General features: G+C 41.2%; 2 protein-coding genes across 2 annotated transcripts; one reads left to right on the top strand and one right to left on the bottom strand.

Annotated features, from left to right (window-relative positions):
• The first annotated feature begins 2101 nt into the window (after window positions 1–2101).
• stx17 (syntaxin 17) lies at window positions 2102–14331 on the top strand. Its single transcript, XM_079342953.1, has 7 exons — window positions 2102–2295; window positions 3429–3620; window positions 3724–3789; window positions 6182–6502; window positions 7350–7400; window positions 9259–9345; window positions 11575–14331. The coding sequence occupies exons 2-7, from the start codon at window positions 3498–3500 to the stop codon at window positions 11827–11829; spliced, it is 903 nt and encodes a 300-aa protein (XP_079199079.1). The 5' UTR covers window positions 2102–2295; window positions 3429–3497; the 3' UTR covers window positions 11830–14331.
• erp44 (endoplasmic reticulum protein 44) lies at window positions 14313–25024 on the bottom strand. Its single transcript, XM_079342950.1, has 11 exons — window positions 24829–25024; window positions 21297–21369; window positions 20366–20405; window positions 19884–19999; window positions 19009–19193; window positions 18792–18907; window positions 18518–18692; window positions 17419–17530; window positions 17166–17307; window positions 14945–15047; window positions 14313–14859 (listed from the first exon to the last, which is right to left on the bottom strand). Exons 1-11 carry the CDS (start codon window positions 24886–24888, stop codon window positions 14749–14751), a joined length of 1233 nt encoding a protein of 410 aa, XP_079199076.1. The 5' UTR covers window positions 24889–25024; the 3' UTR covers window positions 14313–14748.
• Window positions 25025–25694: the final 670 nt, after the last annotated feature.

Genomic DNA, 25694 nt, shown 5'->3' with positions numbered 1-25694 from the left:
ATGTGCACACACAGTCAAAAGGCAGCTGTTTTCTTGTTGTGGGTTCATAAATTATTTAAATTCAAGACTCCTTTAAGTCCTCAAACTTTTAAATATAAGGCTATTTTGACCTGGCAATGTAAAGAAAACACAGGTGTAAATAACATCTACCATTTTGCTGTTTTAGTGTCTGGGACCGTGTATTCTGTGTGCTAGCTCATTTTAAAACTGTTATTGCTTATGGGACACCGAAATAGTGCAAATAAATAACTAAGCTCATTAGTAGTTACTGCTTTTCAAAAAAGTGTCTTCATCCACTGATCTATCAGGTTGAGCTGATCATACCAGGTTACAGTCAATTGCAAGAGGTAAGGCGTGAACCAATGCTCCTTGCTGGCTTCCACTCCTGCTGACAAACTTCCTGGATTAGACTGAAACAAAAGACCCTTCGGTGTTCCTAAACCTAATGTACAGATACACGCGCACTAACTTAAAGATAAAGACAAAGGTAGACACACAAACCCTAAATTTTTTGATGATATGCTATTTTCAAATTGACTGTGGGGCTTGGTTCTTCCCCTTCACCCTGCAGATCTGGGAGTCCCCTGGAAGTAGACAGACGCAGCCTCACATGTTCACATACATACACACTTCCAGACATGTACATTACTAAGGGGAAGTACCCTTTCGTCAGGGACTGTGTGTTTCAATGTAGCCCCTCCCAAGAAGCATCCGTTGGAGGAGTGTGTGGGGGGTTTTCAAAGGTAAAAGATGGTAAAGAAGAGAAGTGGAAACATGCAATAGACCCACTCACAGCAGCTGATCTCAGAGAAGAGGAGGGGGAACCCCGATCTGTCTCTTTGTCCGTTTCCAACACAACATATACACAAATGTCACAATATATGTTCCTTTACACTAACCAGGAAATATCATTTTGATAATCTAGTGGGTAGTTGTACACTTTACCACACATTCAGCACACTGTCACAGCAACTGTGAAATGTTGTGGTTAAAAAGATCCTCTGTATAACACCATCTGCCCACTTTAAGTTGCCTATTCATGAACTGTTCAATAATGTCCTGCACTTTGAATGTCCATCCACGTTTTAAGGTAGTTACGGATGACACTAAAACCTTTACTTGAACTTATTCATCAGTCAATTCAGCTATTCAGAATATAGTATTATGTTTAAAAAAAAGGAATAATACACCTTAAAATTGAAATAGGTACAACTGTATATTTGCAAGGTGGAAGTTGAAAACCTATTTTCGTTAACAGCTATGATCATATTAATGCAAAGTAATCTTTTAGTTATGAACTTTGATTTTGTGAAAGTTAGTCAAAGCAAAACTTCTCTTATTACAAGTTCTCTCAAATGAATATTATACTTTTTTTTAATAAACATACTGTACATATTTGGCCTACATTATGCAGATATAGGGTCAGAAGCTGAGCAGCGAGGACGGAAGTTAGGTTTTGTCTAGTAGAAGTAGGACATAGAGGATTTATAGCAGGATCAGTTATCTTATTGCTGGGAGAACAGGGAGTCAATGGACAATGTTTACGGAGGACAGTAAGGGAGACGTCAGATGAGACAGATTAATCAAGTCAGTGATTTGGATGAGAAAAAAAATAAATAAATAAATAAATGAAATGATTTTTTTTTAAATTGTCAGAGAATTTTAATGGGATAACAATAACAAAACATACTGGTAACTGGCAAAAGGAATAAACATCTTTAATTCAGGAGAACTGATTCAGTAAATAAAAAAGTGAAAACCTGCTTATCTCTTTCATGCATGAAATATAAAATCAGGGGGCCAGATTTTTTAAATATGATTTTTTTAGACTTACGACATGAAATGTTGAATTATTATTATTATTATTATTATTATTATTATTGTTGTTGTTGTTATTGTTACTTTAATAATTATTATTATGAATACGTTCCAGACATGTCCATTAGAGTGGACATCGTGAAAACCTATATTGCAAAGCAAAAAAAACCCCCCATGTATTATTAATAATTGTTTTTATAAATAAACAAAATATCTGATTAAGGCTGTTTTCTGTCAAAACTAAAACCCACACTTCTAATGTGGAACTTGATTTGCTGTCGGACACTGGTTTAGGTCGGAAGTTATTCGCGGATGCACTACTGGTGGAGAATTGTTTACAAACAAGAAAAGTGTCAGAAACAAACTGAAGTCGATGCAGAAAATACGGATATATAATTATATAATTACTTTTCACAAAAGCATGGAGGCTAACGACAGAGCGGTTCTAAACATTGATTTGTCTTCATAGTTTCAGAGGTAAGTCTCTCTGTTTGTTAGGGCTGACTCATGGTCCACAGTAGAAAGTGTTTCAGGGTTTAAAAGATTAATAAATGTCTGGATTAAAAGCGAATATGCTGTAAATATTAGCTAACATTGACCTTCAGGTGTCACGCACTTATCTAAACTGCTGGTCTGTATTAAGATGTTAAAATCGTGATTAGTATCAGTTTCTGTTTAGACGCTTGAAGACAGCTGTGTCACTCAACAAAACTGTTTTCTTAACATTTAACCAAATGTTTCTGCAGTAATTCTCAGATTAAGAGATGATACAGTAGCTGGATCATAAAGTAGTAAACACCTGCTTTTACTACATTATTATATTTAGATGAATAGATCGAAAATAGATCCATTTTAATTACAACATTAAGAGATAGATTTCTTGATTAACTACTTTTTATGAAAAAAATTTTAGATTCAATCTTGTTAAATGAAATGTATGTTTACTCTTGAACATATATATATATATGTATGTATGTATGTATGTATGTATGTATGTATGTGTGTGTGTGTGTTCAAGACTAAACATACATACATACATACAGTACATACATACATACATATATACATACATACATACATACATACACCTACATAAAACAGGACAACAAAACAAGTCCTCTGAGGATGTCACTGTGGGCGTAGTTTAACACTGAGGAGCCTTGGATGAATAAAGTCCATCCATCCATTAACAATGAAAGTAAAAGTGTAAGGATTGTTTTTTTTCTTTATGTACTCATTCAGCTTTATTTTTAGTACAACTGTGACAAACTGGTGATGTTTTCATATGATTGTTAATCTAAAAACTTACCCAAACTTTCAAAAGCAAAGTACGTTTTGATTTAGAAAGGAGGACACAAAGAACCTCTGGATGTTTTGCTTGGTGAAAAACGTCATAATTTGACTACATTGATTGATCGAGTCAGCTTTGCGGTGTTGATGTCGTGCCGTCAAATAAGTCATACTCCACTGATTCATTCTAACTAAAAATACTTTTTAAATAAGTCTCATGGATGTGCCAGTTTTAAATATGTTGGCTAAAATGTGCATGCGTCACTGAGTTAATTAACTTGACTTACGTATTTATTAAAATCCTACTCTGCCCATATTAGTGTGGGTGAGATAAAGGCGAGCAGGTGCAGTGTCACAGAGGTGTCGGCTGTGGGCAGTCAGCAGGACACATGGCGGAGGAAAGGAACAAGCTGACACTGAGGCGCCTGGAGACACCGATCCACAAGTTCATTAAAGTGGCTCTTCCCACGGACCTGGAGAGGCTGCAGAAACACCACAATAACATACTGAAGGTGATGGCTAAAATCTGGCTTCCCACATGATCGCACCCTCACATCCGCTCTCTCACTTCCAATCCACAGATGGGTAACAGATCGCTTCTTTTCATATTTGCAGTACCAGCAGAGCCACCAGTGGGATCGCCTTCATCAGGAGCACATCAATGCCAGCAGGACTGTTCAGGTATAAGACATACTCTGTTGACTTCATGTTGTTTATTCTTTTTGTTTTCATAACACCAAAATTCAAATAACTAACTGGCAACTTTTTTTTCGTCACAGAGGCAGTATTTTTTTATTTTTTTTATCAAATTAAAGTCAGCGCTCTGCAGATTTCTGAATGTGGGGATTGTTTAGAAGATTATGTGACTCACTCCCTCTCAAAATTCCTGAACAAGCATGACCATGCAACTGCAGAACATACTTTTTTTCTTTTAATTATCTGAACCATTGTCTGGCTCAGTTTTGTAAAATAAGCTCGGTTTAGGAGAACGTCTCCCCTGGATCGAATGACCAAATACACCCAGCCACCCCACAATCGACAAAATCAACTCTAGGTCCAACTTACTTGCTCTTCTTGGAGCTTTCTTTTTCCTCAGCTTTTCTCAGCACATCAGTTTTGCTAGTTGTCATTAAGGATTTTTTATTTTTCTTTACCAAAACTTTCTGTTAAGGTCTAAGATCGCCTTTAGAATTGAGGCAAAACAAACATAGGATTCCTCACATTTTGGACAATACTTAATTATACATTAAGCTTGATGAGGAATCGAAAAACACATCGTTTTACAGCAGTGGAATTAATCTGTCAAACCCAGTAATATTCAGTTAGCAAGCCCAGGTCAGGAAATATTTCTTCTGCTTAAGTATGGAAAAAAAAAAACCTCACATAATGCTCATGCTTCGAGACATTTTTTTAATCTGGTTTAATGCTCTAAACTTTCTCTGAGAAAAATCAGGACAGGAAAAGAGCTTCTACCAAACCTGAAACTGTTCATCTCTTGTGTGTGTGTGTGTGTGTGTGCGTGTGTTTAAGTACTTGCTCACTTGTTCACATGGTGGATTGAAATGCCTCAGGGAAAGTTGTTGCCTGGAAGCCACCATGTCTCTGAAGGTGAAATAACTCCTAACAGGCACACACCTATCCTCTCACCATTACCATGCAAACCCCGGGGACACAATGCGAGTGCTTTCCTGTGTCTTCATGGTGTTAATCCAGAGCAGGGCATGGTCTTCTCTGGTTCACGTGTATGTGTGTATGTGTGTGTGTGTGTGTACACACAACTGTGTTTGTGTGCGCACAAGTGTGCTAATGTACCATAGCCTACGCGGATTGAGAAACAAGATAGAAATGATGCAAATAGATAGATCATCCTTTAAAGGCAGCCTATCGTTGTTTCAAACATCTTTATTGCTTTTATTGTCCTTCCTCACTGTGAGACAAACTGTCGGCTCTACTATTTGATTGACATTTGCGCCACTTGCACAACATAACTAACCATCGAGATAAAAGGCAAAGGCAGACTCAGTACCCCCGTATACACTCTGAGACAGTCGATGCTGTTCTATCATGAATATCTGCTATTGAGTGAGTGTTTTAGCTAGGGATGAGCACGGTTCATTTGCAGTCTGACAGCTTCCTGAGCTGTCTAGGTGTTAATCAGTGTGTTTTTCACATTTATGCACAGGTATGTTTATTCATGCAGTGTAATTAGCAGAACGTGTTATCGGCAGCACCTTGACCCCCTGAGCCCAGGTCGTACCTTGGCCCGGAGGGTTGATGGCTGGGCTGTAATCCCATCTTGTCACCCTCAGGGCACAGGATGGGATGAAGAGGGGGGGGGGGCTTGTGTTCCCCAACGTCATCTCTGCACCTTATTAAACCCAGACACCAACGCGTACTCACAAAGACTCGTACACATTTCCCTCCCAGTAGCTCAGTTTGCTGGAGCTGTCTTCATTGGCATCAGTGTCCAACTGGGCCAAAAGAAAGGCACTTTTTTTTTTCGTTTCCAGGTAACCAGGTGAAAAGATCATTCAATCAATCAATCTTTGTTTGTATGGCGCCAATTCACAACAAATGTTATTTCCTCATACACTTTACAAAAGAGAAGGTAAAACGTACTCTTTGTTAGCTCGTCGACTCAGCTGCAGGCCTTCAACACCAGCGATTCAGATGAACCTACGAGACACGAGAGATCCAGAGCCTCCACAAACATTTATCTTAAATAACTTAAATGGTACATTAATCTTTACAGTTAATAACATGCAGGAATATGATGTGAATGCACAGAAAGAGAGAGGGAGAGAGATCGGAGCTCAATGTGCCAGCGACCCCAGCAGTTTAAACCTATAGCACCTTAACTCTCGTAGTACATTTGGAGGCTGTAGGTTCAACGAGCCGGCCTGATCAATAACTATTGGGTCAGTGTGATACCATATTTTAGGCCATATATCAGAGGCTGGTAAGTGTATGTGAATACCTCTTACCTACCTTAAATTCTTAATTGCTCTGACATTTGCCTACCTGACACCCACTGTTCCTGAGTCCCCCTGCTTCCTCTCTGTTGTCCCCGCAGCAGCTCCGAGCCAACATCAGAGAGATGGAGAAGCTGTGTGCTCGGGTCCGTGCAGAAGACGCTGCCCCTCTTGAAGCGCTTGTAAAACCTGTCAGAGACAGGGCAGCAGCTGCTGCACAAGATTTCCTGCTTTTGCACTCTAACCCCGCGCCTCAGCCTGCACCAACACCTGCAACTCAAGCATCCAGTTGTGGGAACAGCAGTTCCACTTCTGATGAAGATGTTGGTGAGGAGCTGGTGTCGGGCAGGAAAATTCAGCTCCAGTTCCCAGAAATCCCCTCGGATCAGAGCGCAGCTGAGTCCTGGGACAGCCTGGAAGAGGTATGCATGTCCACAACATATGATTCCTCACATTTTGGACAATTCTTACAATACATTAATCTGCTATTGTTGCGTATTGCTTTACTGGTGTTACAGCTCGAACCTTAGCTGTTCTGGAGCAGCATTTCATGTGTCATTTTCTCTGACCCTCGTCCAGAAAGAAGATAATAAACGACAAAAGGGATTGTATTACTTTTTAATCCCAGTTTACAATAGCAATCTTAAATTAGCTTTGACAACAATTAGCACCAACACTCTGTCCCAGACCCACCTGAAATATGGAATCTAATATTCATAATGATCAATGATTTTTTGTTTTTTTTTACGTCTGTCCACCGGTCGTTTTTGAAAAAAAAACAAAACCTCTCTGTACTTGATATCCTCTATTTCCACTGGTATTTAAAATGTCTGTGCCACTTGTACAGTAACCATGGCTCTGCTCTGACAGGGTGACAGTAAAGCCGCATGATCAAGTCAAGGACCTCGAACCAAAGCCACAAAATGCTTTCACTGATTTTTCTGCTGTTGTGATTTTCCAACGGCGACTTGTCTAAATTAAATGACATCAAAACTCTGAACACTGAGGGATAATCCTGTGATTACGTCGCCATGGTTACCTTTTTTTTTTTTTTGGATCATGATCGCAAGATAATTTAATGTAACTCTTTTACTAGGTCCTTCCTACTCGCTGACTTCATGCTGCATTACTGTACACACATCCACAATTATATTTACCCTCATTAGCTGATGTGTTAAACATTCATATGGACAGTTTGGACGTACTGTAGCTTGGATATGTGTGTTCAGCATCATAATCTAATAAACAAGGTGGGTTTTTCTCCCTCAGGATCTGAAAGAGCTGTGCGGTTTAGTGACGGAGTTCTCTCTGGTCGTTCATGTGAGTGTGAACTCTGAACTCTCTTTTGTGCTTCCTGGCTGCTACATCCACAGCTCTACACTGTATGCATTTCTCTCTCCTACATGTGTGCACATCGACTCCTGAGAGCCAAAACACAAAGTGACAGAGGCTGCTTGCCTACAGCGTTTCCAGGATGTGGTGTGTGTATTTGACCATGTGTGCTGGTGTTGCCTGGTAAGGCTCCTGTGAGGGGAGGCTACGCAGATCCGCTCGGTGCTGCTGGGGCCCCAGAGGCCCTCCGCCGAGGCGAAAGGGGAGAGATCGAGCACTAGACTAGAGAGAGGATTTGGGGGAGTAAAGTGGATCGTCCACAGGGGGAGAGGCGAGGAACCAGGGACACTTCGGAGCAGGTGGAGAACAGACGGCGCAGATTATCACTCTATCCTGAGGGATGGAGAGAGAGAGAGCAGGGAGAGATTAACAGAGAAAAAGGAAGAGAGAAATTGAAGATGTAGTTAGGCTGAAAAAAACCCAGATAGACACAGGAGTGGGAGGGTGGGGGCAGAAAGAGCATAGACATGTTGTTGTTGTGTCTCGAGGGTGAAAGACAGCGCGTTGGGGGGTAATATTCCTGAGCTCAGCCTCGGTGGAAATACTGAGAGAGTGTGTGGTTGTGTCTGTTTCTGAATGTGTCATGTTAGTAACGGTTTGAGTTCTTATCTGAAGGCTTTTCTCGGTTTGTCTTTAAGGTTTCTTCAAAATAAAATAAGGGTTGTACTTCTTACAAGGGTTGGAATTGAATTGTACAGAGTTTTAGGTTCTGACAGATCATTTTGAAGGAGTTTAATGCCTCATGTACTGAAATAGCTCTTGAGGTGGAGTTTTCAAAGTCATGAGTTTAAGGATAACTACTTGAAAACAAAACTTTCTGTCATATTACAAAAGGAGACAATAAAAGAAGCTTGTTAGATTATAGAGTTTATTTTTTTATAAATGGCTTCAACCTTTAGTCGAGAGCTTTTTTGGTGAAATCAATGACTAAATAGATAATTTACAAATGATTTTTTTTTCCCTTTTGAAAACTAATTTTAAACACATTTTGTCATGGTTACTTCAGCCTTCACTAGTTGATGTATTAAAGGAAACAAGAGATGCAACAAAGGTCCCTTAAGGAACAAAAGCTAAAACGATGTCTCCAATGTGAAAGTAAGATCCTTTTTTCTTTTTTGCTTGTAAGATGATTGTGTTTGGAATTTTTGGCAATCGTACAAATAACATGAAAACAGGAAACGATGCAGATTTCTTTATTTTATGACAGCTGTCTTATCTGGGTCTCGGTGTTCGGAGGAAAACAAAATAAAACATTTGATTTGAAGATTTGATCTGTGAGTAGTGTAGTGCGAGAAAACTTTATTTTTTTAGGTCAGCGTTAGCAGGTTAAAGGAGAGAGTGAAGGAACTGAGGAGAGGAAGAGGAGGAGGAGGAGGAGGAGGAGGAAGAAGAGGAGGAGTGCTCTTGTTGTTTGGTCACTGTGTCCGGCCAGCCCTCACATGGAGAGAGACAGCTGCCACTCTGAATATTTCATGAGATTTATACAATGCCACACACACACACACACACACACACACACACACTCTCTCTCTCAGGACCCCACCCCCATTGATATCTCTATTGAACATATCCAGAGCCTCCACACAGTCACACACACCTCTCCTGTGTTAACTTGTGCCATGAAGCTGAAATCAGGAAAAAACAAAAACACCTTACATGACAAGTAGCTGCTCTTTCACACCTGTCAGTAATGTATGTGTAGGTGAATGTGCTTGCTAGAGTGTGTGTTTCTGTGTGTGTGTGTGTGTGTGTGTGTGTGTGTGTGTGTGTAACCTCTGTGCATCAGTCCCAGCAGGAGAAGATTGACAGCATTGAGGACAACGTCAACACAGCCGCTGCCAATGTGGAGGAGGGGACCAAGAGTCTGGGGAAGGTGTGTATGTGTGTGTGTCACCATGATCTGATGTGTGTGTGTGTGTGTGTGTGTGTGTGTGTGTGTGTGTGTGTGTGTGTGTGTGTGTGCGCGTGTGTGCGTGTAGTGTTTGGGAGATGGAGAGATCGATGGCACTTTGCCTCGCAGCCATTCCACAGCGTTTGTCCCTATTGATCGGCTCGAATACGGAGGAAAGATGCAATTAAGGAAATAGAGAGAGGAGAGAAGGGGAGGAAGAGTGATAGAGAGGTGACAAGTGTGTGTGTGTGTGTGTGTGTGTGTGTGTGTGTAGCATTTAGAAGAGGTTTGAATGACTGTTTAATAGTTTTTCAAGAGCAGCATTCAGGCTTGAATTATCATTTCAATACACACCTAAACACTGAGTGTAACTCAGAAGGACAACTCAGTGCTCTTCACACATACTACACACTTGAAATGTTGAACTTTTCATCTGTTATACTCAGAATGAATCACCTGCTTTTGTACAATTACATCTACAAACCACACACACACACACACACACACACACACACACACACACACACACACACACACACACACACACACAGATCATTTTATCTTAAGAGATGTTGTTCTACCTTTACTTTGTATTTTATTCTGCAATAACAGAAAGGAGGTTTGAAGTCACGACACTGTAATTACAGACTCTTAGAGTTTGAGATGATGACACAGGCGGGATTTCTGCATGCTGAAAAAACATCTTTCACTGCGACCACTGCACAGCAAACAGCCAGAAATCAAACACTGTGTTTTTGTCAGCTTTTTTTTTTTTTAGACAGCGTTTAAAAAACGGCTTTCTATTCACTTCATACAACAAAATCATTGTCTCAGTTCAGCTAGTCGTATCCATCCATGCTGATTTATACTTTGTCCTGGTAACTGAGAGATCTGCCGACGTCCAATGATAAATGAGGTGAGTTAAATTCATTTTGTGGTGCCCAAGAGAAAAGGAGGAACTGCTTTTAACTAATATGCAACATGATAACCTGCACACATATTTATTTGGTGAATTGGTCTGAAAGTAGATCCAATTTGAGCCAAACTGTTCCCACTTTTTAGGATCTAATTTGACACATCTCTGAAAAAGAGAACCGCGTTGTCATACATTGTTGCGCAGTGGGTTGGTCTTAGTTTATTGGGTTTCTTGTAATGTGTAGTAAAATTATCATTATTTGTGTTTGATAGCAGAATTGATTTTAGATAATGCAGGCAAATAAAACCAAAAACTCCCTTTAACTCTGAATCCATTTAAAAGAGTTTTTGTTTTTTTTGTAAGTGAACTGAATGAAGCGTCTTCTTCTGCTTCAAATTCAGTCCAAACTTTTTAAATAAATGCCTCGAAACAGTTATTTTTATAAACCGCGAGTTTAAATGAAATTTCCCCAAAACTGCACTAAAGGTTGACCACTCTGTGCACATTAGGCAGGAGGGGGGAGGTTGCTGAGAGATAAAGCAGATGAGAGGGGTGTCAGATGTTTTAACCTGTTTGAAAGCTTGTAATCTGTCATCAGGTCAAACTGCATTAGACGCGCACACACACACACACACACACACAAAGACATTTCCTCCATCCTCTACAACCTGCGCCCCACACTCCTTTTAACTCATGATGAAATTAAAATTCCCTGGACTGCCAGGGGGGAGGACAAGAAACGTTGGCTTTTGAACTAGATTAATTTAATGCTGAAGTGTTAATCAAATGTGTGTGTGTGTGTGTGTGTGTGTGTGTGTGTGTGTGTGTGTGTGTGTGTGTGTGTGTGTGTGTGTGTGTGTGTGTGTGTGTGTGTGTGTGTGTGTGTGTGTGTGTGTGTGTGTGTGTGTGTGTGTGTGTGTGTGTGTGTGTGTGTGTGTGTGTGTGTGTGTGTATCACTAATTGTCATCAGCAAAAGGCACCTTCCACTCTGATGATAGCAGCCGTAATAACACACAGGCTGCATCGCTCTGATTTCTCTTAAATGCAGATAATGAAAAGGCTTTGATGTACCATCATTTTCATTTGCAGGCTTGTTTGTGTCATTTTTTTTTCTCTCTCGCTCTCTCTCTCTCTCTCTCTCTTTCGTCCTTCCATGAGTTTGTGATGTGTGATCATGAAAGGATAGACTCGTCCGAACTCTCTCGCACACCGTCTTGAAGCCACAACTGATTCCTCCAGAGGTTCATGTCTACGGTTGTTAAATGAGAACATATCTCTTCCTCCTGTCTCTTTAGGCGGTGGGCTACAAGTTGGCGCTGTTGCCGGTTGCTGGAGCGCTGCTGGGCGGTGCACTAGGAGGACCTCTGGGACTGCTGGCCGGGTTCAAAGCTGCAGGGGTGGCTGCTGCTCTGGGAGGGGGCGCCTTAGGGTTTGCAGGGGGAAACTTGGTAAAGAAACACCAGAAAGCACAAGTGGAACTACAGATGAAACAACTTACGGCACCACCAGGTGAATCAGCGACGAAACCAGAGTCAAGCAAGGACAAATAACCGAACACCTGTAGTTTGTCCTCAAAAAAAAGAAAAAACCCAGTCAGAAGCACATCCTGATCACGTGCCTTAAGAACACTCTGCATCAGATACGGTCAACAAGCACTGGTGTAAAACAAACGTGTAACAGTGAGACCATTATTCAGGAGACAGATTCTTTGATGTTCAGGCGTGAATAGTGTTCCTGTGAGGACATGAATCTACCTTAATGCACTACACTACAGCTTTTACTTTCAAATGAGCGTTGAGCAGAAGTCTTCTTTGAAAAAAATCTAAAGAACTTAATAAAATGATCCGTTCAACAAACCGCACTTTTCCGTCAGATGTCACTAACAAAGGCCTTGTTTGTGTTCCTCCTCAAACTCACATCTTTTAAACCTTTTTTTTTTTTACAATATTCTTTGACATCAAGGTTTCTAAGTCTACCAATAATCATGCCTCAATGTTTCTTTATGCACATATTTAAATACAGCTGTATGTCTCAGATTACAGTAAGATCTGTCCCTTACATCCCTGTTGTGTACATTTATATGATGTAAATAAAACTGTTCCTGCTTAGATGTTTGTAGAAATGATACTGTTTATGGTTATCTTTGTTTTCAGTGTAAGATCAAATCTTGCACAAAAAAATTACCAAAGTGCCAAATATCAGAGCCCTCCAGGGTCTCCAGTAATAACCTGCCATGTCGTGATTAAACTGTTTTGGATTTTCTGCCAAATAAAGTTTTTTTCTTGTTCTTATAACCACAGCATTAATGTCACGGGTTTGGAAGAAAAAAAGAAAAAACAGAACCAAAGAAGAGGCCAATCATACAAACAGCAGACAACACCAGATCCTGTAAAATGTTTTTTTAATTTACTTTCATTGTTTTTATACTCTTCTTCCCCTCTGAGATGACTGTTTTAGAAATGGCATCACACGCCCCCTCCCTTCTTTTGTTCTCCTGTCGGTGGGGCTGATATGTCACTATGCAGGCATCTTTTTTTTTTTTTTTTTTTTGGCCTTTATGGAAGGGCAGGGAGCGCAGTACAAACTATGCAAAGGGTCCCCCATACTCTCAATCTGGCCTCGTCTTAAGATTCATTTTATGTTCAGTAGACCTCAGAGATCCATTCTTGTACCGAAACCACAAACATTGAAAGAGATAAAACCAGTTTTAATGGACTCGTAGAAAGTGGGAGACTATTTTACCAACGTGATCACATGGGCTGTTTCTCCTCGAGCATGATAAAACCCTGGAAAATACCAAGTCGTTTTTTTCTCCCTCTGCATGATGAAACATTTATCAACAGGTTAACAGGGAAAACAACAGCCATTCCATGAATTGACGATCACGTTAAAGAACATCATTTCTTTCCTCTGATTCACTCCTGGGATCAAACATTAGAGATGTCATGGCAAATACTGTGCCTTTATAAGGTATTCACCCCATGTTGACTTTGAATGTTTTACTGTTTTACAGTAGTTAGGTTATCAGGATGTAAGACGGCCTGGGGAGGTTGGAGATACAATGAACAAAAGTCTTGATTGCACCAGTACTTGTGTCCTAAATCACCCAATAAAAGCACCTTTGGTAGCAGTTACAGCCTGAAGGCTACTTCAGTAAGCCTTTAACAGCTTTACACATCCGGACAATAATTCCTTTCAAGCTGCTTTGGCCAAGTTACATGCTTATCAAGTCCTGACATTAATTTTGGATTGAACTAAGGCCTGGCCGTTTAATGAAGAGACTGTATATTTGGCTTATGTCTGCAGTCATCTTAATTGAAATATACACACTAAGAGTCATGTTCCTACAGTTCATGTGTTTTGATGCATACATTTAACCTTCCATGTCCAGGGTCTTCAGCAGAGAAGCCTCCACACAACCTGATGCTGCTGAACATGCTGCTGATGTTAACACATTTTCTGTCCAAGAGGGGTAATACTTTGTATAGGCACTGTAAGAGACATCGTCATCTAGAACCATTTTGAACCGGGGGGGGGGGGGGGGGGGGAAGAGATCTCCATAGGGCGGAGTAGCTTTGTCTCAAGTCAATCTTTGAAATTATATCAAGCCTGCTCAGTTATTTAAAAATGTGTTTCTATTCCTTCAATGTGTGTGTGTGTGTGTGTGTGTGTGTGTGTGTGTGTGTGTGTGTGTGTGTGTGTGTGTGTGTGTGTGTGTGTGTGTGTGTGTGTGTGTGTGTGTGTGTGTGTGTGTGTGTGTGTGTGTGTGTGTGTGTGTGTGTGTGTGTGTGTGTGTGTGTGTGTGTGTGTGTGTGTGTGAGTGAGAGAGAAATGGCGGGAAAGCTACTCAAGCAGGCCTATTGTAATTACTGGTGCTGTACAAAATGAATTCAATTTGAGTCGATCATATTGAGATGCAGCCATGAGGTCAGTGAGACTAAAAGGACTATCTCCTAAAAGACAGGCTGGACTACCCACAGATAAGAACCGTACAATTGGAGTGAACAAACTCTTCTGGTTTCTTTTTCTACAAAAAAAAAAAAAAGAAAAAGCCAAGTGATAAAGAAAAGAATAAAACAAAAGGAAATTCTGTTTTTAATTTAGACTGACACTGAGACTCCCATGTAGCACGAACATATTTACAAGCTCCAAAAAAATAAAAGTAAAAACACTTCTTATGATGCCCCTAACTCCTGCCCACACACGATTTTCCCCCCTCTACCCAATTTCCTTTTGATCCAAAATAAAAATTGTACGTGAAAGAGTTATGAAAATATAGGTTAATCCAACATGTTTGTGTTGAGGACTGCTTCTCTTGTTTCCTCCATTTTCTCCTCCTCGTTCTCCATTTCTACATCTCCTTCTCTTCAGTAAGGGTGTTGGGTGTTGGGTGTTGCTGTTCTGTCCCAACCCTAAGCCCTTCCCTGACCCCGGGGCGTGGCATTGAGTCACAGGATCACAGCAGAGGGTCACAGCTCGTCACGGTCCCTTGTGAGGATGGTGTAGCGAGTCTCGCTGGGCTGCAGTTTCTGGAAAGAGCTCTCTGGAGGGCTGCTGACCACTTCTCCTGCTGGCTCCTCCTGTGAGGGGAACATTACAAGTATGAAACAGTCAGCTTGGACATGATGTGATTAACTCTCAGTCTTCTGGTTGAACTAGTCTTACCTGTCCAGGCGTGCTGTCTGTGGGGTCTGGGCCGTGGTGAAACTCTCTGTGCAGCTTTCCAGAGTGAAGGTCCAACACAAACTGTTTCAGTCTGCCAGGGATACTGAAAGAACACCACAAAGAAAAGAGAAAAAAACAGTAGAAATTACAAAAGAGAGAAAAAAATACATCTTTTTTTTTTTTTTGATTTTGAATTTAAACAAGTTAGAATTAACAAACTAGAAACTGCACAAGATTCAAACAGAAGAAGAAAAATGATCACGCTCATGAAGAATGTAGATGACACATGGACGTAGTCTCAGTGGCTTCAGCCTAGAGTTTCTGAGGAAGCATTATGAAGCCCGACAATGGCAGTCCCTACGCTGGCTGACTCACCGAACTTGGCTCCTCTAGAGTCAGGAAAAGAGGTGAAGTTGAGGTGTGCCAAACTCCTCCTTACAAACGGCTCAAATCCACCCGACAGTCAAATCAGCCAGCCTCTTAATTATTCAAATATGTGCCTGACTCTTAGCCTCGATATCGTGAACACAGATGAGTGTTAGAAGAAATAAAGAGGAGAAAATGATCTGTGCAGACGTCTTCGCCTCAGAAATCATCAAAACTGATGAGTTAAAATCCGTTTATTTCTTCCTGTATGCCCGTCAAATGTACAGATAAAGAAATGGCGTACTTTGATCAAAACTGTTACGCCAGGCTGAGAGAGGTTGCTGGCAGATGCCGCCTCGCCCTCAGTATGTCTCCTTAAATATTTCAAAAATTACCTTCTTGAAATTCTTTGCAGGACTACCTGCTCGGTACGAGAAAGTCTCATCAACAGAACAAATCTGTTACCAAAGAGTCACACAGAAGAAGTCATATCCAGCTGTTGGAAAATTTGTTTTAAGGGGGAAAAAAACCTCATGTAACAGCCTTAGAAGTTAGAATAGCTCCATTCAGACTGCCTGTTCGACTTTAATGTGAATGTCACGGAGGAGGAACGGAGTGATTAAGTGATCTCTGTTCTGTACCGTCTTCAGAGAAGTGGCAGACTTTTTAGACTCTGCAGGGATGGCCCGAATGATAAGTGGTAAAAAGAAGCTCTTCATATATACCTTCAATACTTCCATTAACATTAACGGTTAATGTTATTAAGCCTTAAAAAGAGTAGCAATAATTAAATCTTCTCAGCTTAATTCTTCAAGTGCTGAAAAAGAAACTAATTTATGAAACAAGCTGAAAACCCCTCACAGTTATCACTTCAAAGCCCGACTGTTTGTACAAGTGGTTCTTCAATGACCCTCATTGTCTGTGTTTGAAAGAGCCATTCCTCCACACCAAGTTCAGCTTTAAAGACAGACCTGTTACAGCTACAGAGCAGGTCAGAGCTGATAAAAGACCCAACAAGCCGGAGGCAGCAGCAGAGGTCATTAGTCCCTGTGGACGTGTCACATCAGCGCTGTCCTCTTAAGTGCGCTCGTTAACGACAGGTCATGAGATGTTGTCATATCACACAGGCAGAGCTGGTCCCTGGTCACAGCTAACGCCACGTGTCACAGTAACACACACACACACATATATATATAACATACAATGCACTAATGTAATTACAAGCTGTGTGCCACATGCAGCGGTGATGTGATGTAATTAGGCTGAGGAGGGATGGTCAGTCCTTGGGGCGTCTGTCTATCTGATCAGACTGTGATTGTGGACTGGGGGAGGCAGAGTGAGTGAGTGGGTGGGGGTGGGGGGAATAAACAAGATTACATTATATTAGACTGGATTAGTTTAGCACTTATTGCACGTGCCAAATCATGTCACATTAGCTCTGGTGTCGTGGCCCATTCATAAAGGACAGATTTTAGGAGGTGTGACATTTCTGTGGTGTTCAGTGCACAGTGGGTTATTGTGTGTGCGTGTGTAATGAAATTAACTTAATTTAAGGAGAGCTTGTTATGAAGAATTTCAAATACAGCATCAGGTTATAATTGCTCAAAAATGTCCAAATGAATGCTGCATATATATCACCAGTTTGACACTCGGATGATTCATTTGTTAATTACAGTTGCATGTGCAGATTTTTCATTTGTATTTGAATATTATTTTTCATATTAAACCATTACCAGCCATTGCACTTTTTTCCATTTATTATATATTGACGATATTGTGCATCCCCCAAGAAAATCTAAATCCTTCTATATATATGTAAAAAAAGAAAAAGAAATAAGTTATTTCTGCCACTTACCCGAGGTCTTGGAAGTCAGGAAAGACATACATGTGTCTGAAGGAGTCTATCGCGATGACAGGACAGTCAGCAGGAGTCTTCTGTATGTGGAGCAGAGGATGGCGGAACTTTTCGCAGTCTGCGTGCAGGAAGTTAATAGACCCTAAACAGGAGACACAGCAGTCAAAAAAACAACTACTACGCCGAGAGGATTGGCTCAGAAGACAACTAGCAATTAACATTGTCACAGGAGACGACAAACACACACGCCCACCTTTCTCGCCTATGAGCTGGCGAGCAACTTCATGTTGGAACTTCTCTAAACTGTTCGAGTCTTCCTTAATGTGGAACAAGATGAGGAATGGGATTCCCTCTTCCGTCAGCTCCTGGAAAACACACAGATATACACAGCTTTATGGGTATCTGAAGATGACTCTATGAACTATGAACACAGCAGATATTAGCTATCACAGTTTGACCTTGAACAGGAGCTTTGAACCGCCAGCGTTCATGAGCTATGTTGAGAACTCTTTAAATATGAATATTATGATCAGACTGTGGGATATGGGACTTTATTCTCAGTGCTCGAAAATCATTTTTTGCATTAGATCCAAAAAGATCGTTCCCTTGAGTTGAGGTTTTGTTCTCTCCATTATGTGCCTCGTCCAAGCCTTACAGGTGTCACAGCCTGTCGAGCGCTCACAGGGTTTTCATGTGTCATGTTACATTGTTTTGTGGAGCAGAAAACTAAATCTTGATCTTAAAACTTCCTGAACCGTGCTCTTCCTGCCCTGTTTCTTTGGTGCCAGGGTTTGTTGAACTCTATTTAAGATGCAGGGTCTTTCGGTGTCCAGCACCAGCCAGTGCTGTAGCATACCTGGCCGAAACTGGTATCCTTCAGATCCCTCTCTCATACTGAAGAGTCGTACGTTTTTTACAGTGACTGCTATTTCCTAACATGGCTTTCTTTAGTCCATTCTTGTTCTTTTCCTGATGTTCCTCTGTCTAAATAATTCTGTTTACAGAACAAGATTTCTTCAATCCTTGTGGATTTTTTTTTTTACTTTTTAAAGATTTATTTTGGGCATTTTTTTTAGCCTTTATTATAGAGGGAGGACAGTGGATGGGGTAGCTAGGGAGAGAGAGTGGGGATAGACATGCGTGAAAGAAGCCACGGGTCAGACGCGAACCCGGGCCGCCCGCGCAAGGACTATATATACTATACCTCAATACTTGGGGACGCGCGCACCGCCGCCACCACGCCACCAGCGCCCCCAATCTTTCTGGTTTTAAAGGCAACAATACATTTCACCTCTGACACGTTGCCTTCCAAGGCAGCGACAGAAATAAAATCAATAAAGCAGGTGACAAACCTCTCCATTTTCAAAAGTGATCTCTCTGACCAGAGGCACACACTTGTCTTGCGTCCAGGTGTACGTCAGGTCGAAGTTGGTGAGGGAGCCGAGGTAGATCATGTCAGGGGCGTTGTCGCCCATGGGTCTGAAGATAACATTGTCCCCGTTGATGCGCTCGGGCTCAGAAACAGGGCTGTAAGAGAGAACCAGTCAATCACAATGTCAAACACAAACGCGCTTCATTTGAACGATTTTACTGGAAGAGGATCCAGAACGCGTCGCCGTGTCTCACCCAAAAGAGGCGTGGAATGTGCAGTCATCACGAAGGATGTTGGCAACTTTTTCAAATGTGTGGTAGTTATCGGAGTCCTTTGTTTCAAAGTAAGCTATGATATTTCTCTTACTTCTCTGTTGAATACAAAACCAAAAGGAAAGAGAAAGAAAGGACATCATTCATTTGATCATGACAAACACAGCACTGATTCATGTGTGCGTGTGCTTCAACTTACATCTACAGTTTTAACCTCCTCCAATGAATGAATCTCTTTCACAGGGTCCACCTGCTGTTGGCGGATGAAGTCGGCAATGGCCGCCACTGACCTCTGACCCCTGTACTCCCTCTTCATCATCATCCCATTGCGGAACAACTTTAGTGTCGGATACTTGGTGATGCGGTACCGCTGGGCTATGTCGGCTGCACAGAGAAAAAGTTAAGTAAGGAAGGACAAATCAATTGATGAAGAGGAAGGAGTGGAGTAAAGACACATGGGGATGGGTGGATGAGGAGCCGAGCGGCGACCGAGTCGGCAGTTAAAGCTCACTCTCAAAACACTGCCTTCAGTCAGCTCTGAGCTCTGATCTCCCACATGAAAGCTGCCCCCCCACCAAGAGTAAACATTCTCTCTTGCACACATAGAATGAGTGTGTGTGCGTGTGGCAGGTGTCAATCTCCCTGCGGGGTGTCTCTAAGCCTCCCGTCTTCACAGGAAGCAGCAGTTTTGTCATTAGTCTTCAAACAGTTTGCAGGTCATCAATAATTCTCTTTAATTCGCTTTATCTCAAAAGGCTGAGCCTGGTCGTTTATGTGTCTGCGCTTTGGTGTGCGGGGCATCTATGTGTACATATGTGCATCAAATATAGTAAGGGAGTGTGTGTGTGTGTGTGTGTGTGGTCTTTTTTTTTTTTTTCTTTCTCTCTTCGTATAGAATGTGTTGTGTTAAAGCGGTGTATGGTCCACACTGTGTACTGGTACTTAAACTACAGATTCGTACTAAAATAACTAGAATGTCCTGTTGCTGACATAAATATAATCTTAGTCTTCAAATAAAGGAAGAAAAAGAAAAGGAAAGACTGGTAATGTCTTAAATGGGTCAGTAATACTCACAGTGTAGGTCACAGTCAACACGAGCAAACACCACCTGGTTGGTGTTAGGAAACTCTTCCCTTACTATGTTAGACGCCTCCTCAAATATAGGATGGAGCATCTGACTGAACCTGCACCTGTAGACGAGGGAGGGGGGGGTTAAAATACTTTTCCATAATTTCAAAGTTTATTAAATTGATTTTTCTTGATCAAATGTAACAGACTCAGTTGAGCAGTATTTTGGAAATGTTGTAAAATGACTGTTGGCTATACCAGCTCCATTATCCAGCTGTTCTAAAGACAAGGCCAGAAGACATTCGATTTAAAATAGACGCTCAGAGAGAAAATCCTTTAAAAGAAATCAATAACATCTAGAGCGAGTGCAGTCTATGATCATTATCATGAACACCCTTCAAATAAAACAACTGTTGGTGAGCTAAATCTGGTTATGTTATTATGGGGGGGGGGGGTTAATGGCTTAAGCAGTGAAAGTAAAGACTTACCAGTCAGCGTAAAAATTTACTAAAGCCACCCCAGCATTATCTGCAAGGAAGCACACACAAACAGCAAGCTAATGTAAGCCTCTATACATAACAGAATGCTTTCAGGGATGTTTTGACAGTCAAATTAATTAGTCAACTTCCATTCACTGAGAGAAGAGAGAAAAGAATCAAAAGGAGGAGGCTCTAATATTTTTTTATACTTTAATAATCCCCCAGGGGAAATTCGGATTTGACACTGTTATTCTGGAGACGGGTTTGTGACACACAGACAAGACCTGTGGACATGCATTAATGGAGAGATGTCAGAGTGTGGGGGCAGCACACAGGAGGCCCCTCTGAGCTGGTGGGGGTCTCAGCAGTGCTCGAGAGGTGGCCTGACCCTTCCGCCTCCCAACCCTCCTAAGTCCCTACAGACTGAGCTACTGCCACCCGTCCATAAACATACATTTAGAAACCACTGAACTCGTATACATTCAAGGCAAAGCTGATGACTGTCAGGGAGGTCAAACCTGCAACAACGTCTGACACATGATATGAAACATGACCATAATAAACTGCGCTGTTTACAGTTTAGCCACATATTCTAACGAGCACATCTTGTGAGTATCTGATGTATTTCTGTTGAGTACGCAGAAAATGAAATGACTGCAGATTAACTCCCAATAAAGACCCGGATGAGAATTACAGGCTTGTTTTGATATTTTGGAAAATATTAACTTCATTACCAAGAATGAGATTAGAAAAGGAAAAACAAGGAGTTGGGCCGTTTCTCGTGCTTCCTGTCGACGTGCCAAGCTCGGCCCAACAGCTTCTGGCTGCAGCTTGATTGTCAATTAACACACTTGAGTTGTACTGCTCAGCTAGCCAATGGCTCTATTTCCCCAAAGCTCTAACTATTCCTTTTAGTTCAGTCTGAAGATGAACGCCTTACTCAGGATGTCATCGATGTTGCCCGAGTCCAGACTGGTGATTTCTGCTCTTCCAGGAGTCGACAGGCCCATCGCCTACAAACACACAGGGAGAAGAACGATCAAAGACAAAGCTGAGGGGGGGGGGGGAGGAAGAGATATTTGAACAGGATTAAATGAGTTAATTCAATCGCTTAAGATTATATTCTGGAAGTATAAGACTAAAGACAGAGAGCTCCAGCCTTCCATCCTTCCCAGAGCAGAATGTTACAGTTGTCATGTTTGTTTACACTTTTTATTTCAATGATTGTGATTAACAACGATTAAGCAGTAGAGCACCCAGGATGTCCTTTCAAACATTAACCTTCTCCAACCTTCTCCAGTGAAACCTCTAATAGAACCTGAGCGATGTACATTCTCTCCACTGGGTCAGCCTCCGACTATTTCACCCACAAGTTGTTCCTGGTACTGAGCTAAATATACAACCTCTGATCTTTACGGTCCTGCAGAGCCAACGTGCCAATTACACTCTCAGGATTCCCAACACAATGTCACAGCACATTATTTATGTGCATGTTCCAGGTGTCCATAATTTAAGAACACCAAGGAAAAGTTTGCATTACACTGTTGTTGTTGTTGTTCATCCTCGACCTGAATATCTCCTGTTTGTTCATTAACTGCATTAAGCTTTGTATCTTCAGAAACACGAGAGTACTTCTTTTTTAATTTAATGGTCGCGCATGCCGTCCTCATTTTCCATTAAGACGGGAAAGTCACGAAAAATCTCCTTTTCCGCTTCTGAAAAGGAGCCTCTGATGACGTAAAAAGCCTCATTTGCATCATCGGAGGCTGTTTTGGTCAGCAGAGGTGAAACTACATCACTAGTTCCTCATGTTTTCAATCCACTGAAGCTACAGACCTGTTACAGATCAGTGGGTGGAACCTCACTGCCAGAATCTAAACTAAACATTGGCCATCTTGCAAGGAAGCTATCCCTGTATGCTGACAGGCTCTATGGAGACCAAGAATGGCGGGAAAAAAAGGTATGTTTCATCTTCAAACTGATATGGATGAAGGGGATTTTGAAGGTCTAGTGCTCGAATCATATGTTAGTGGCTATCTCTATGAGCCGCAATTTAGCGTCGAGCAGTTGAGCCTGATGGCGGATTGGGAGCTCTCTGCTGCCGACAGTCAGGTCTCATCAGCTGGGGAACAAGACCGGCATGTTGCGGGCGGAGTGATGGTGTCGATGATGTCACTGTTTGCATCTGGACGCACACATAAAGTCTGTTTGCTGCCAGGGATTTCAAAGATGTGAATTCCTTCTGGAAGAAATCTTGGAATGGTAGGTGTTGTAGTCAGACTGTAAAGACACAGTAGCTTCAGTGAAAGTTACCTGTGGTGCTGTGCATTCTGGGAGTTGTTGTCTTTCATCCACATGAGCCAAAAAGACACGTTCTGCTTTTTCTCGGTCAAGAAGGCATCAACATCAAAATCAATGTCACATTCCTTCTACATATATGACCCAATGTCAACACTGAGTCATGTTTCAACAGGTAAAGAAACCCTTTAAATGGCACCACTGCACTGTTCTTTTGCATATTCTTTTAGTCTCCCTTATGCAAAAAACAAGGTCAACACTCACAACCAGACTGACTTCTGCCAACATCCTCTTTTAGTCAGACATCTTCTGTTACAACTTATCTGATCGATGTAACATCCTGGAGCTGTGGATGTTGTAATGTTACATTTCAAGGTTTTAAAAACACCAAGAAATTCCAAGTTGCACCTTACACAGGCTGCTCAAGAGTTTTAAAGATCCAGTTATTCAACATAAAGAACAAACAATGGATACAAGAGGGGGGGTTCACAGTGGAATACACAGGAGGTGCAGATAACTATCTTGTCATGACACAGCAATTCTTTGATAACTGATCTATTGCAACATAATTATGTAATAATACATCCAAACATCTGCTTTTCTGAAGAATATACAAGGCCCCTAAAATGTTGGATGAAAAAGGATGAATGTATTTATTCACTGTCACTTTCTCCTCTTATAACACCTTTTCTATTTTTTTATTTTCATCACAGACTGACATCCTTCTGTCTTCTTTTTTTGTCCAATAAATATCTGTTACTGAAGTGTTGATACAAGTCCTTGTCAGACAAAACTTCCCTGCTGTCATGATGCCTTAAGACATTCATATGGTTCGGCATCGGCCTTATATCTGTGTCCCAGTCTAAGAATTGACTTTGAGTTACAGCTGTGATCTCAGTCAGACTCAAGAAGATCCTACTCAAACAGGATGTGATCCTCCCGGCAAGTATGACAAACAGAAATACTAATGTGGGCTAGGGTTATACTTAACTTTGGTGTCAAGGAGCCAAAGCTAACACCACTCAATGTTTATTGGGAATAAAAAAACGATACTTTTGATGATCGACAAAACCAAAGATCAATCAATTTTAATTTCACCGTCCTAAATGTAGTTTAGTGTTGTTTCAAAAATGTTCCTTATTTAAATGCATATACACAAAAAAAATATTTAAGTGTGTGTATGCGTGTGAGTATGTGTGTGAGAGAGAGATAGTTCTGCAGTGAATCCTCACTTTTGAGAAACTGTGGCCAGTCAAAGTTTAGAGCTTTTTAATTAAAGCATATGAAGAATTAGAGGATCCATTCAAAATTGCTGGATTATAAAACAAAATATCCCTTAAAAAGTTGTATAACTTTGTTACCTGGGGTAAAACGGCAGCATACTGATACTAAAAGTCCCCATTTCTGCATGAAGACTAGCGAACACACTGATCTGCAGCATATGGAGAGAAGTCTTAAGTTTTTCTTCACAGGCCCAAACTCTCAAACCAGCTATGTTGCTCCACTTAGTCTAGTTCCGGGTTGTTAGCCAATAAGAATGAGCCACAACAGAGGAATTCACCAACCGGCGAGCATAATTCAGAGACACTCACAGTCACCCAAAGGAGCCGACAATCCGTTCATCTGCATTAATGCAGATGTTTAATCTTATAAAAGCAGACAAACACATTCAAAAAACATTAAACTAAACACAGTACTTATTTGTCTCTCTGCACTCAGTTGATAGCACGTATGCTAACTGGATGCTGCTCCGTTACTAAACAAAGTTATCACCAACTTTGCCTCTTCATCTTTTTAAGAAACGTGATGTGTAAAACTGTTCTAAATGAGTAAAATGTATCTTGCTAAGAAGCGTAGTGATGTTTTATAGCTACTCGACGTTAAGTTATCACACAGCTGCTAACGTTAGACTACACTACCGGTTACATAGACACTGCAGGTGGATTACTTAGTTATAGAGCTTGTTTTGGTTTAGCCTGGAAAAAAGAAACATGCTTTCAGGAGAACGTGAGCCAGCTCGTTAGTTATCTAAACCCCTTTAAAAAGCCACGTCTCGTGCCAGCAGTTAGCTAGCAGCTAACTATCCAGAGGTAGGCTAACGAGCGTTAGCTCGGTCTTGTTTCTCAAAAAGAAGCCGGCTGCTCTTTCTTTATCCTTAACACATAAATGCTTACCAGCAGTATGACCGTGACGACGCGGATATCGGGAGAAGGAGATACTGCTAACAGGTTCATTGTACAGTGCTATTAGTTTTGATGGTGGTGTTCAAGTCTCCCAGTCAGTCTCACCGCCGCTCCTCTCAGTGAAGCAGGAAACCAACGGCGGACCAATGTGTCAGTAACCACGGAAACGCGAGTCACATTTCCTGGAACTAGTTCAGCTTAACGGGAAATGTAGTTTTTAGAATTGTCAAACGCCTTACCAAGATATCTGTGGAAAACTACAACCATGGCGTTCGCAGCTTCGCAACAGTAATGGGAGTTGTAGTGTTTTTTTACGCAGACAGTGGCGATTCAACGGGACCGCTAGGAAGAAAACTTCCCTGAGATTTTCATCTGAGAAGAAAAGAAAAGCGAAGGGTAAATATAAAACCATCGAAGAAGGAAACTTTTTGAAATACAGCTGTCTTAATGATCTCCTGATCTGATCCATTGTCACACATGTGTTCCTTGTACTTCTTTCGCTGAAGAATAACTGATTTCTCTTAACCAGGGGGGAGTTGCATCATTATGTTTTTTGCAGAACTTTTTTGCAATACTCTGTTCAACGCATTTCAGCCATAAAGCAATGTGCTAGAACTTTTTAAAATGCAAAATCATTGTTATTAGTACAAAACTAAAACCTCAGATGCGGAACTCTGGAAACATTTCTCTAACTTCTTAAACCCAGTTAAATAGAATCCCTATATAGTGTTTGGGTACTTTAAAAGTTTGATTTCCATGTCAATAAAGCCTCTTTCAATTGAATTAAATTATATGCTGCTCAATCATTACAAACGCAAACTAAGAACTATAACTTAATTGAAGGATTTTTCTACCTC

The sequence above is a fragment of the Symphodus melops genome, assembly GCF_947650265.1.
Source record: "Symphodus melops genome assembly, chromosome: 5".
Lineage (NCBI taxonomy): Eukaryota > Metazoa > Chordata > Actinopteri > Labriformes > Labridae > Symphodus > Symphodus melops.
The sequence above is the reverse complement of the archived record's forward strand: the minus strand, read 5'-3'. Positions and strand labels throughout refer to the sequence as shown.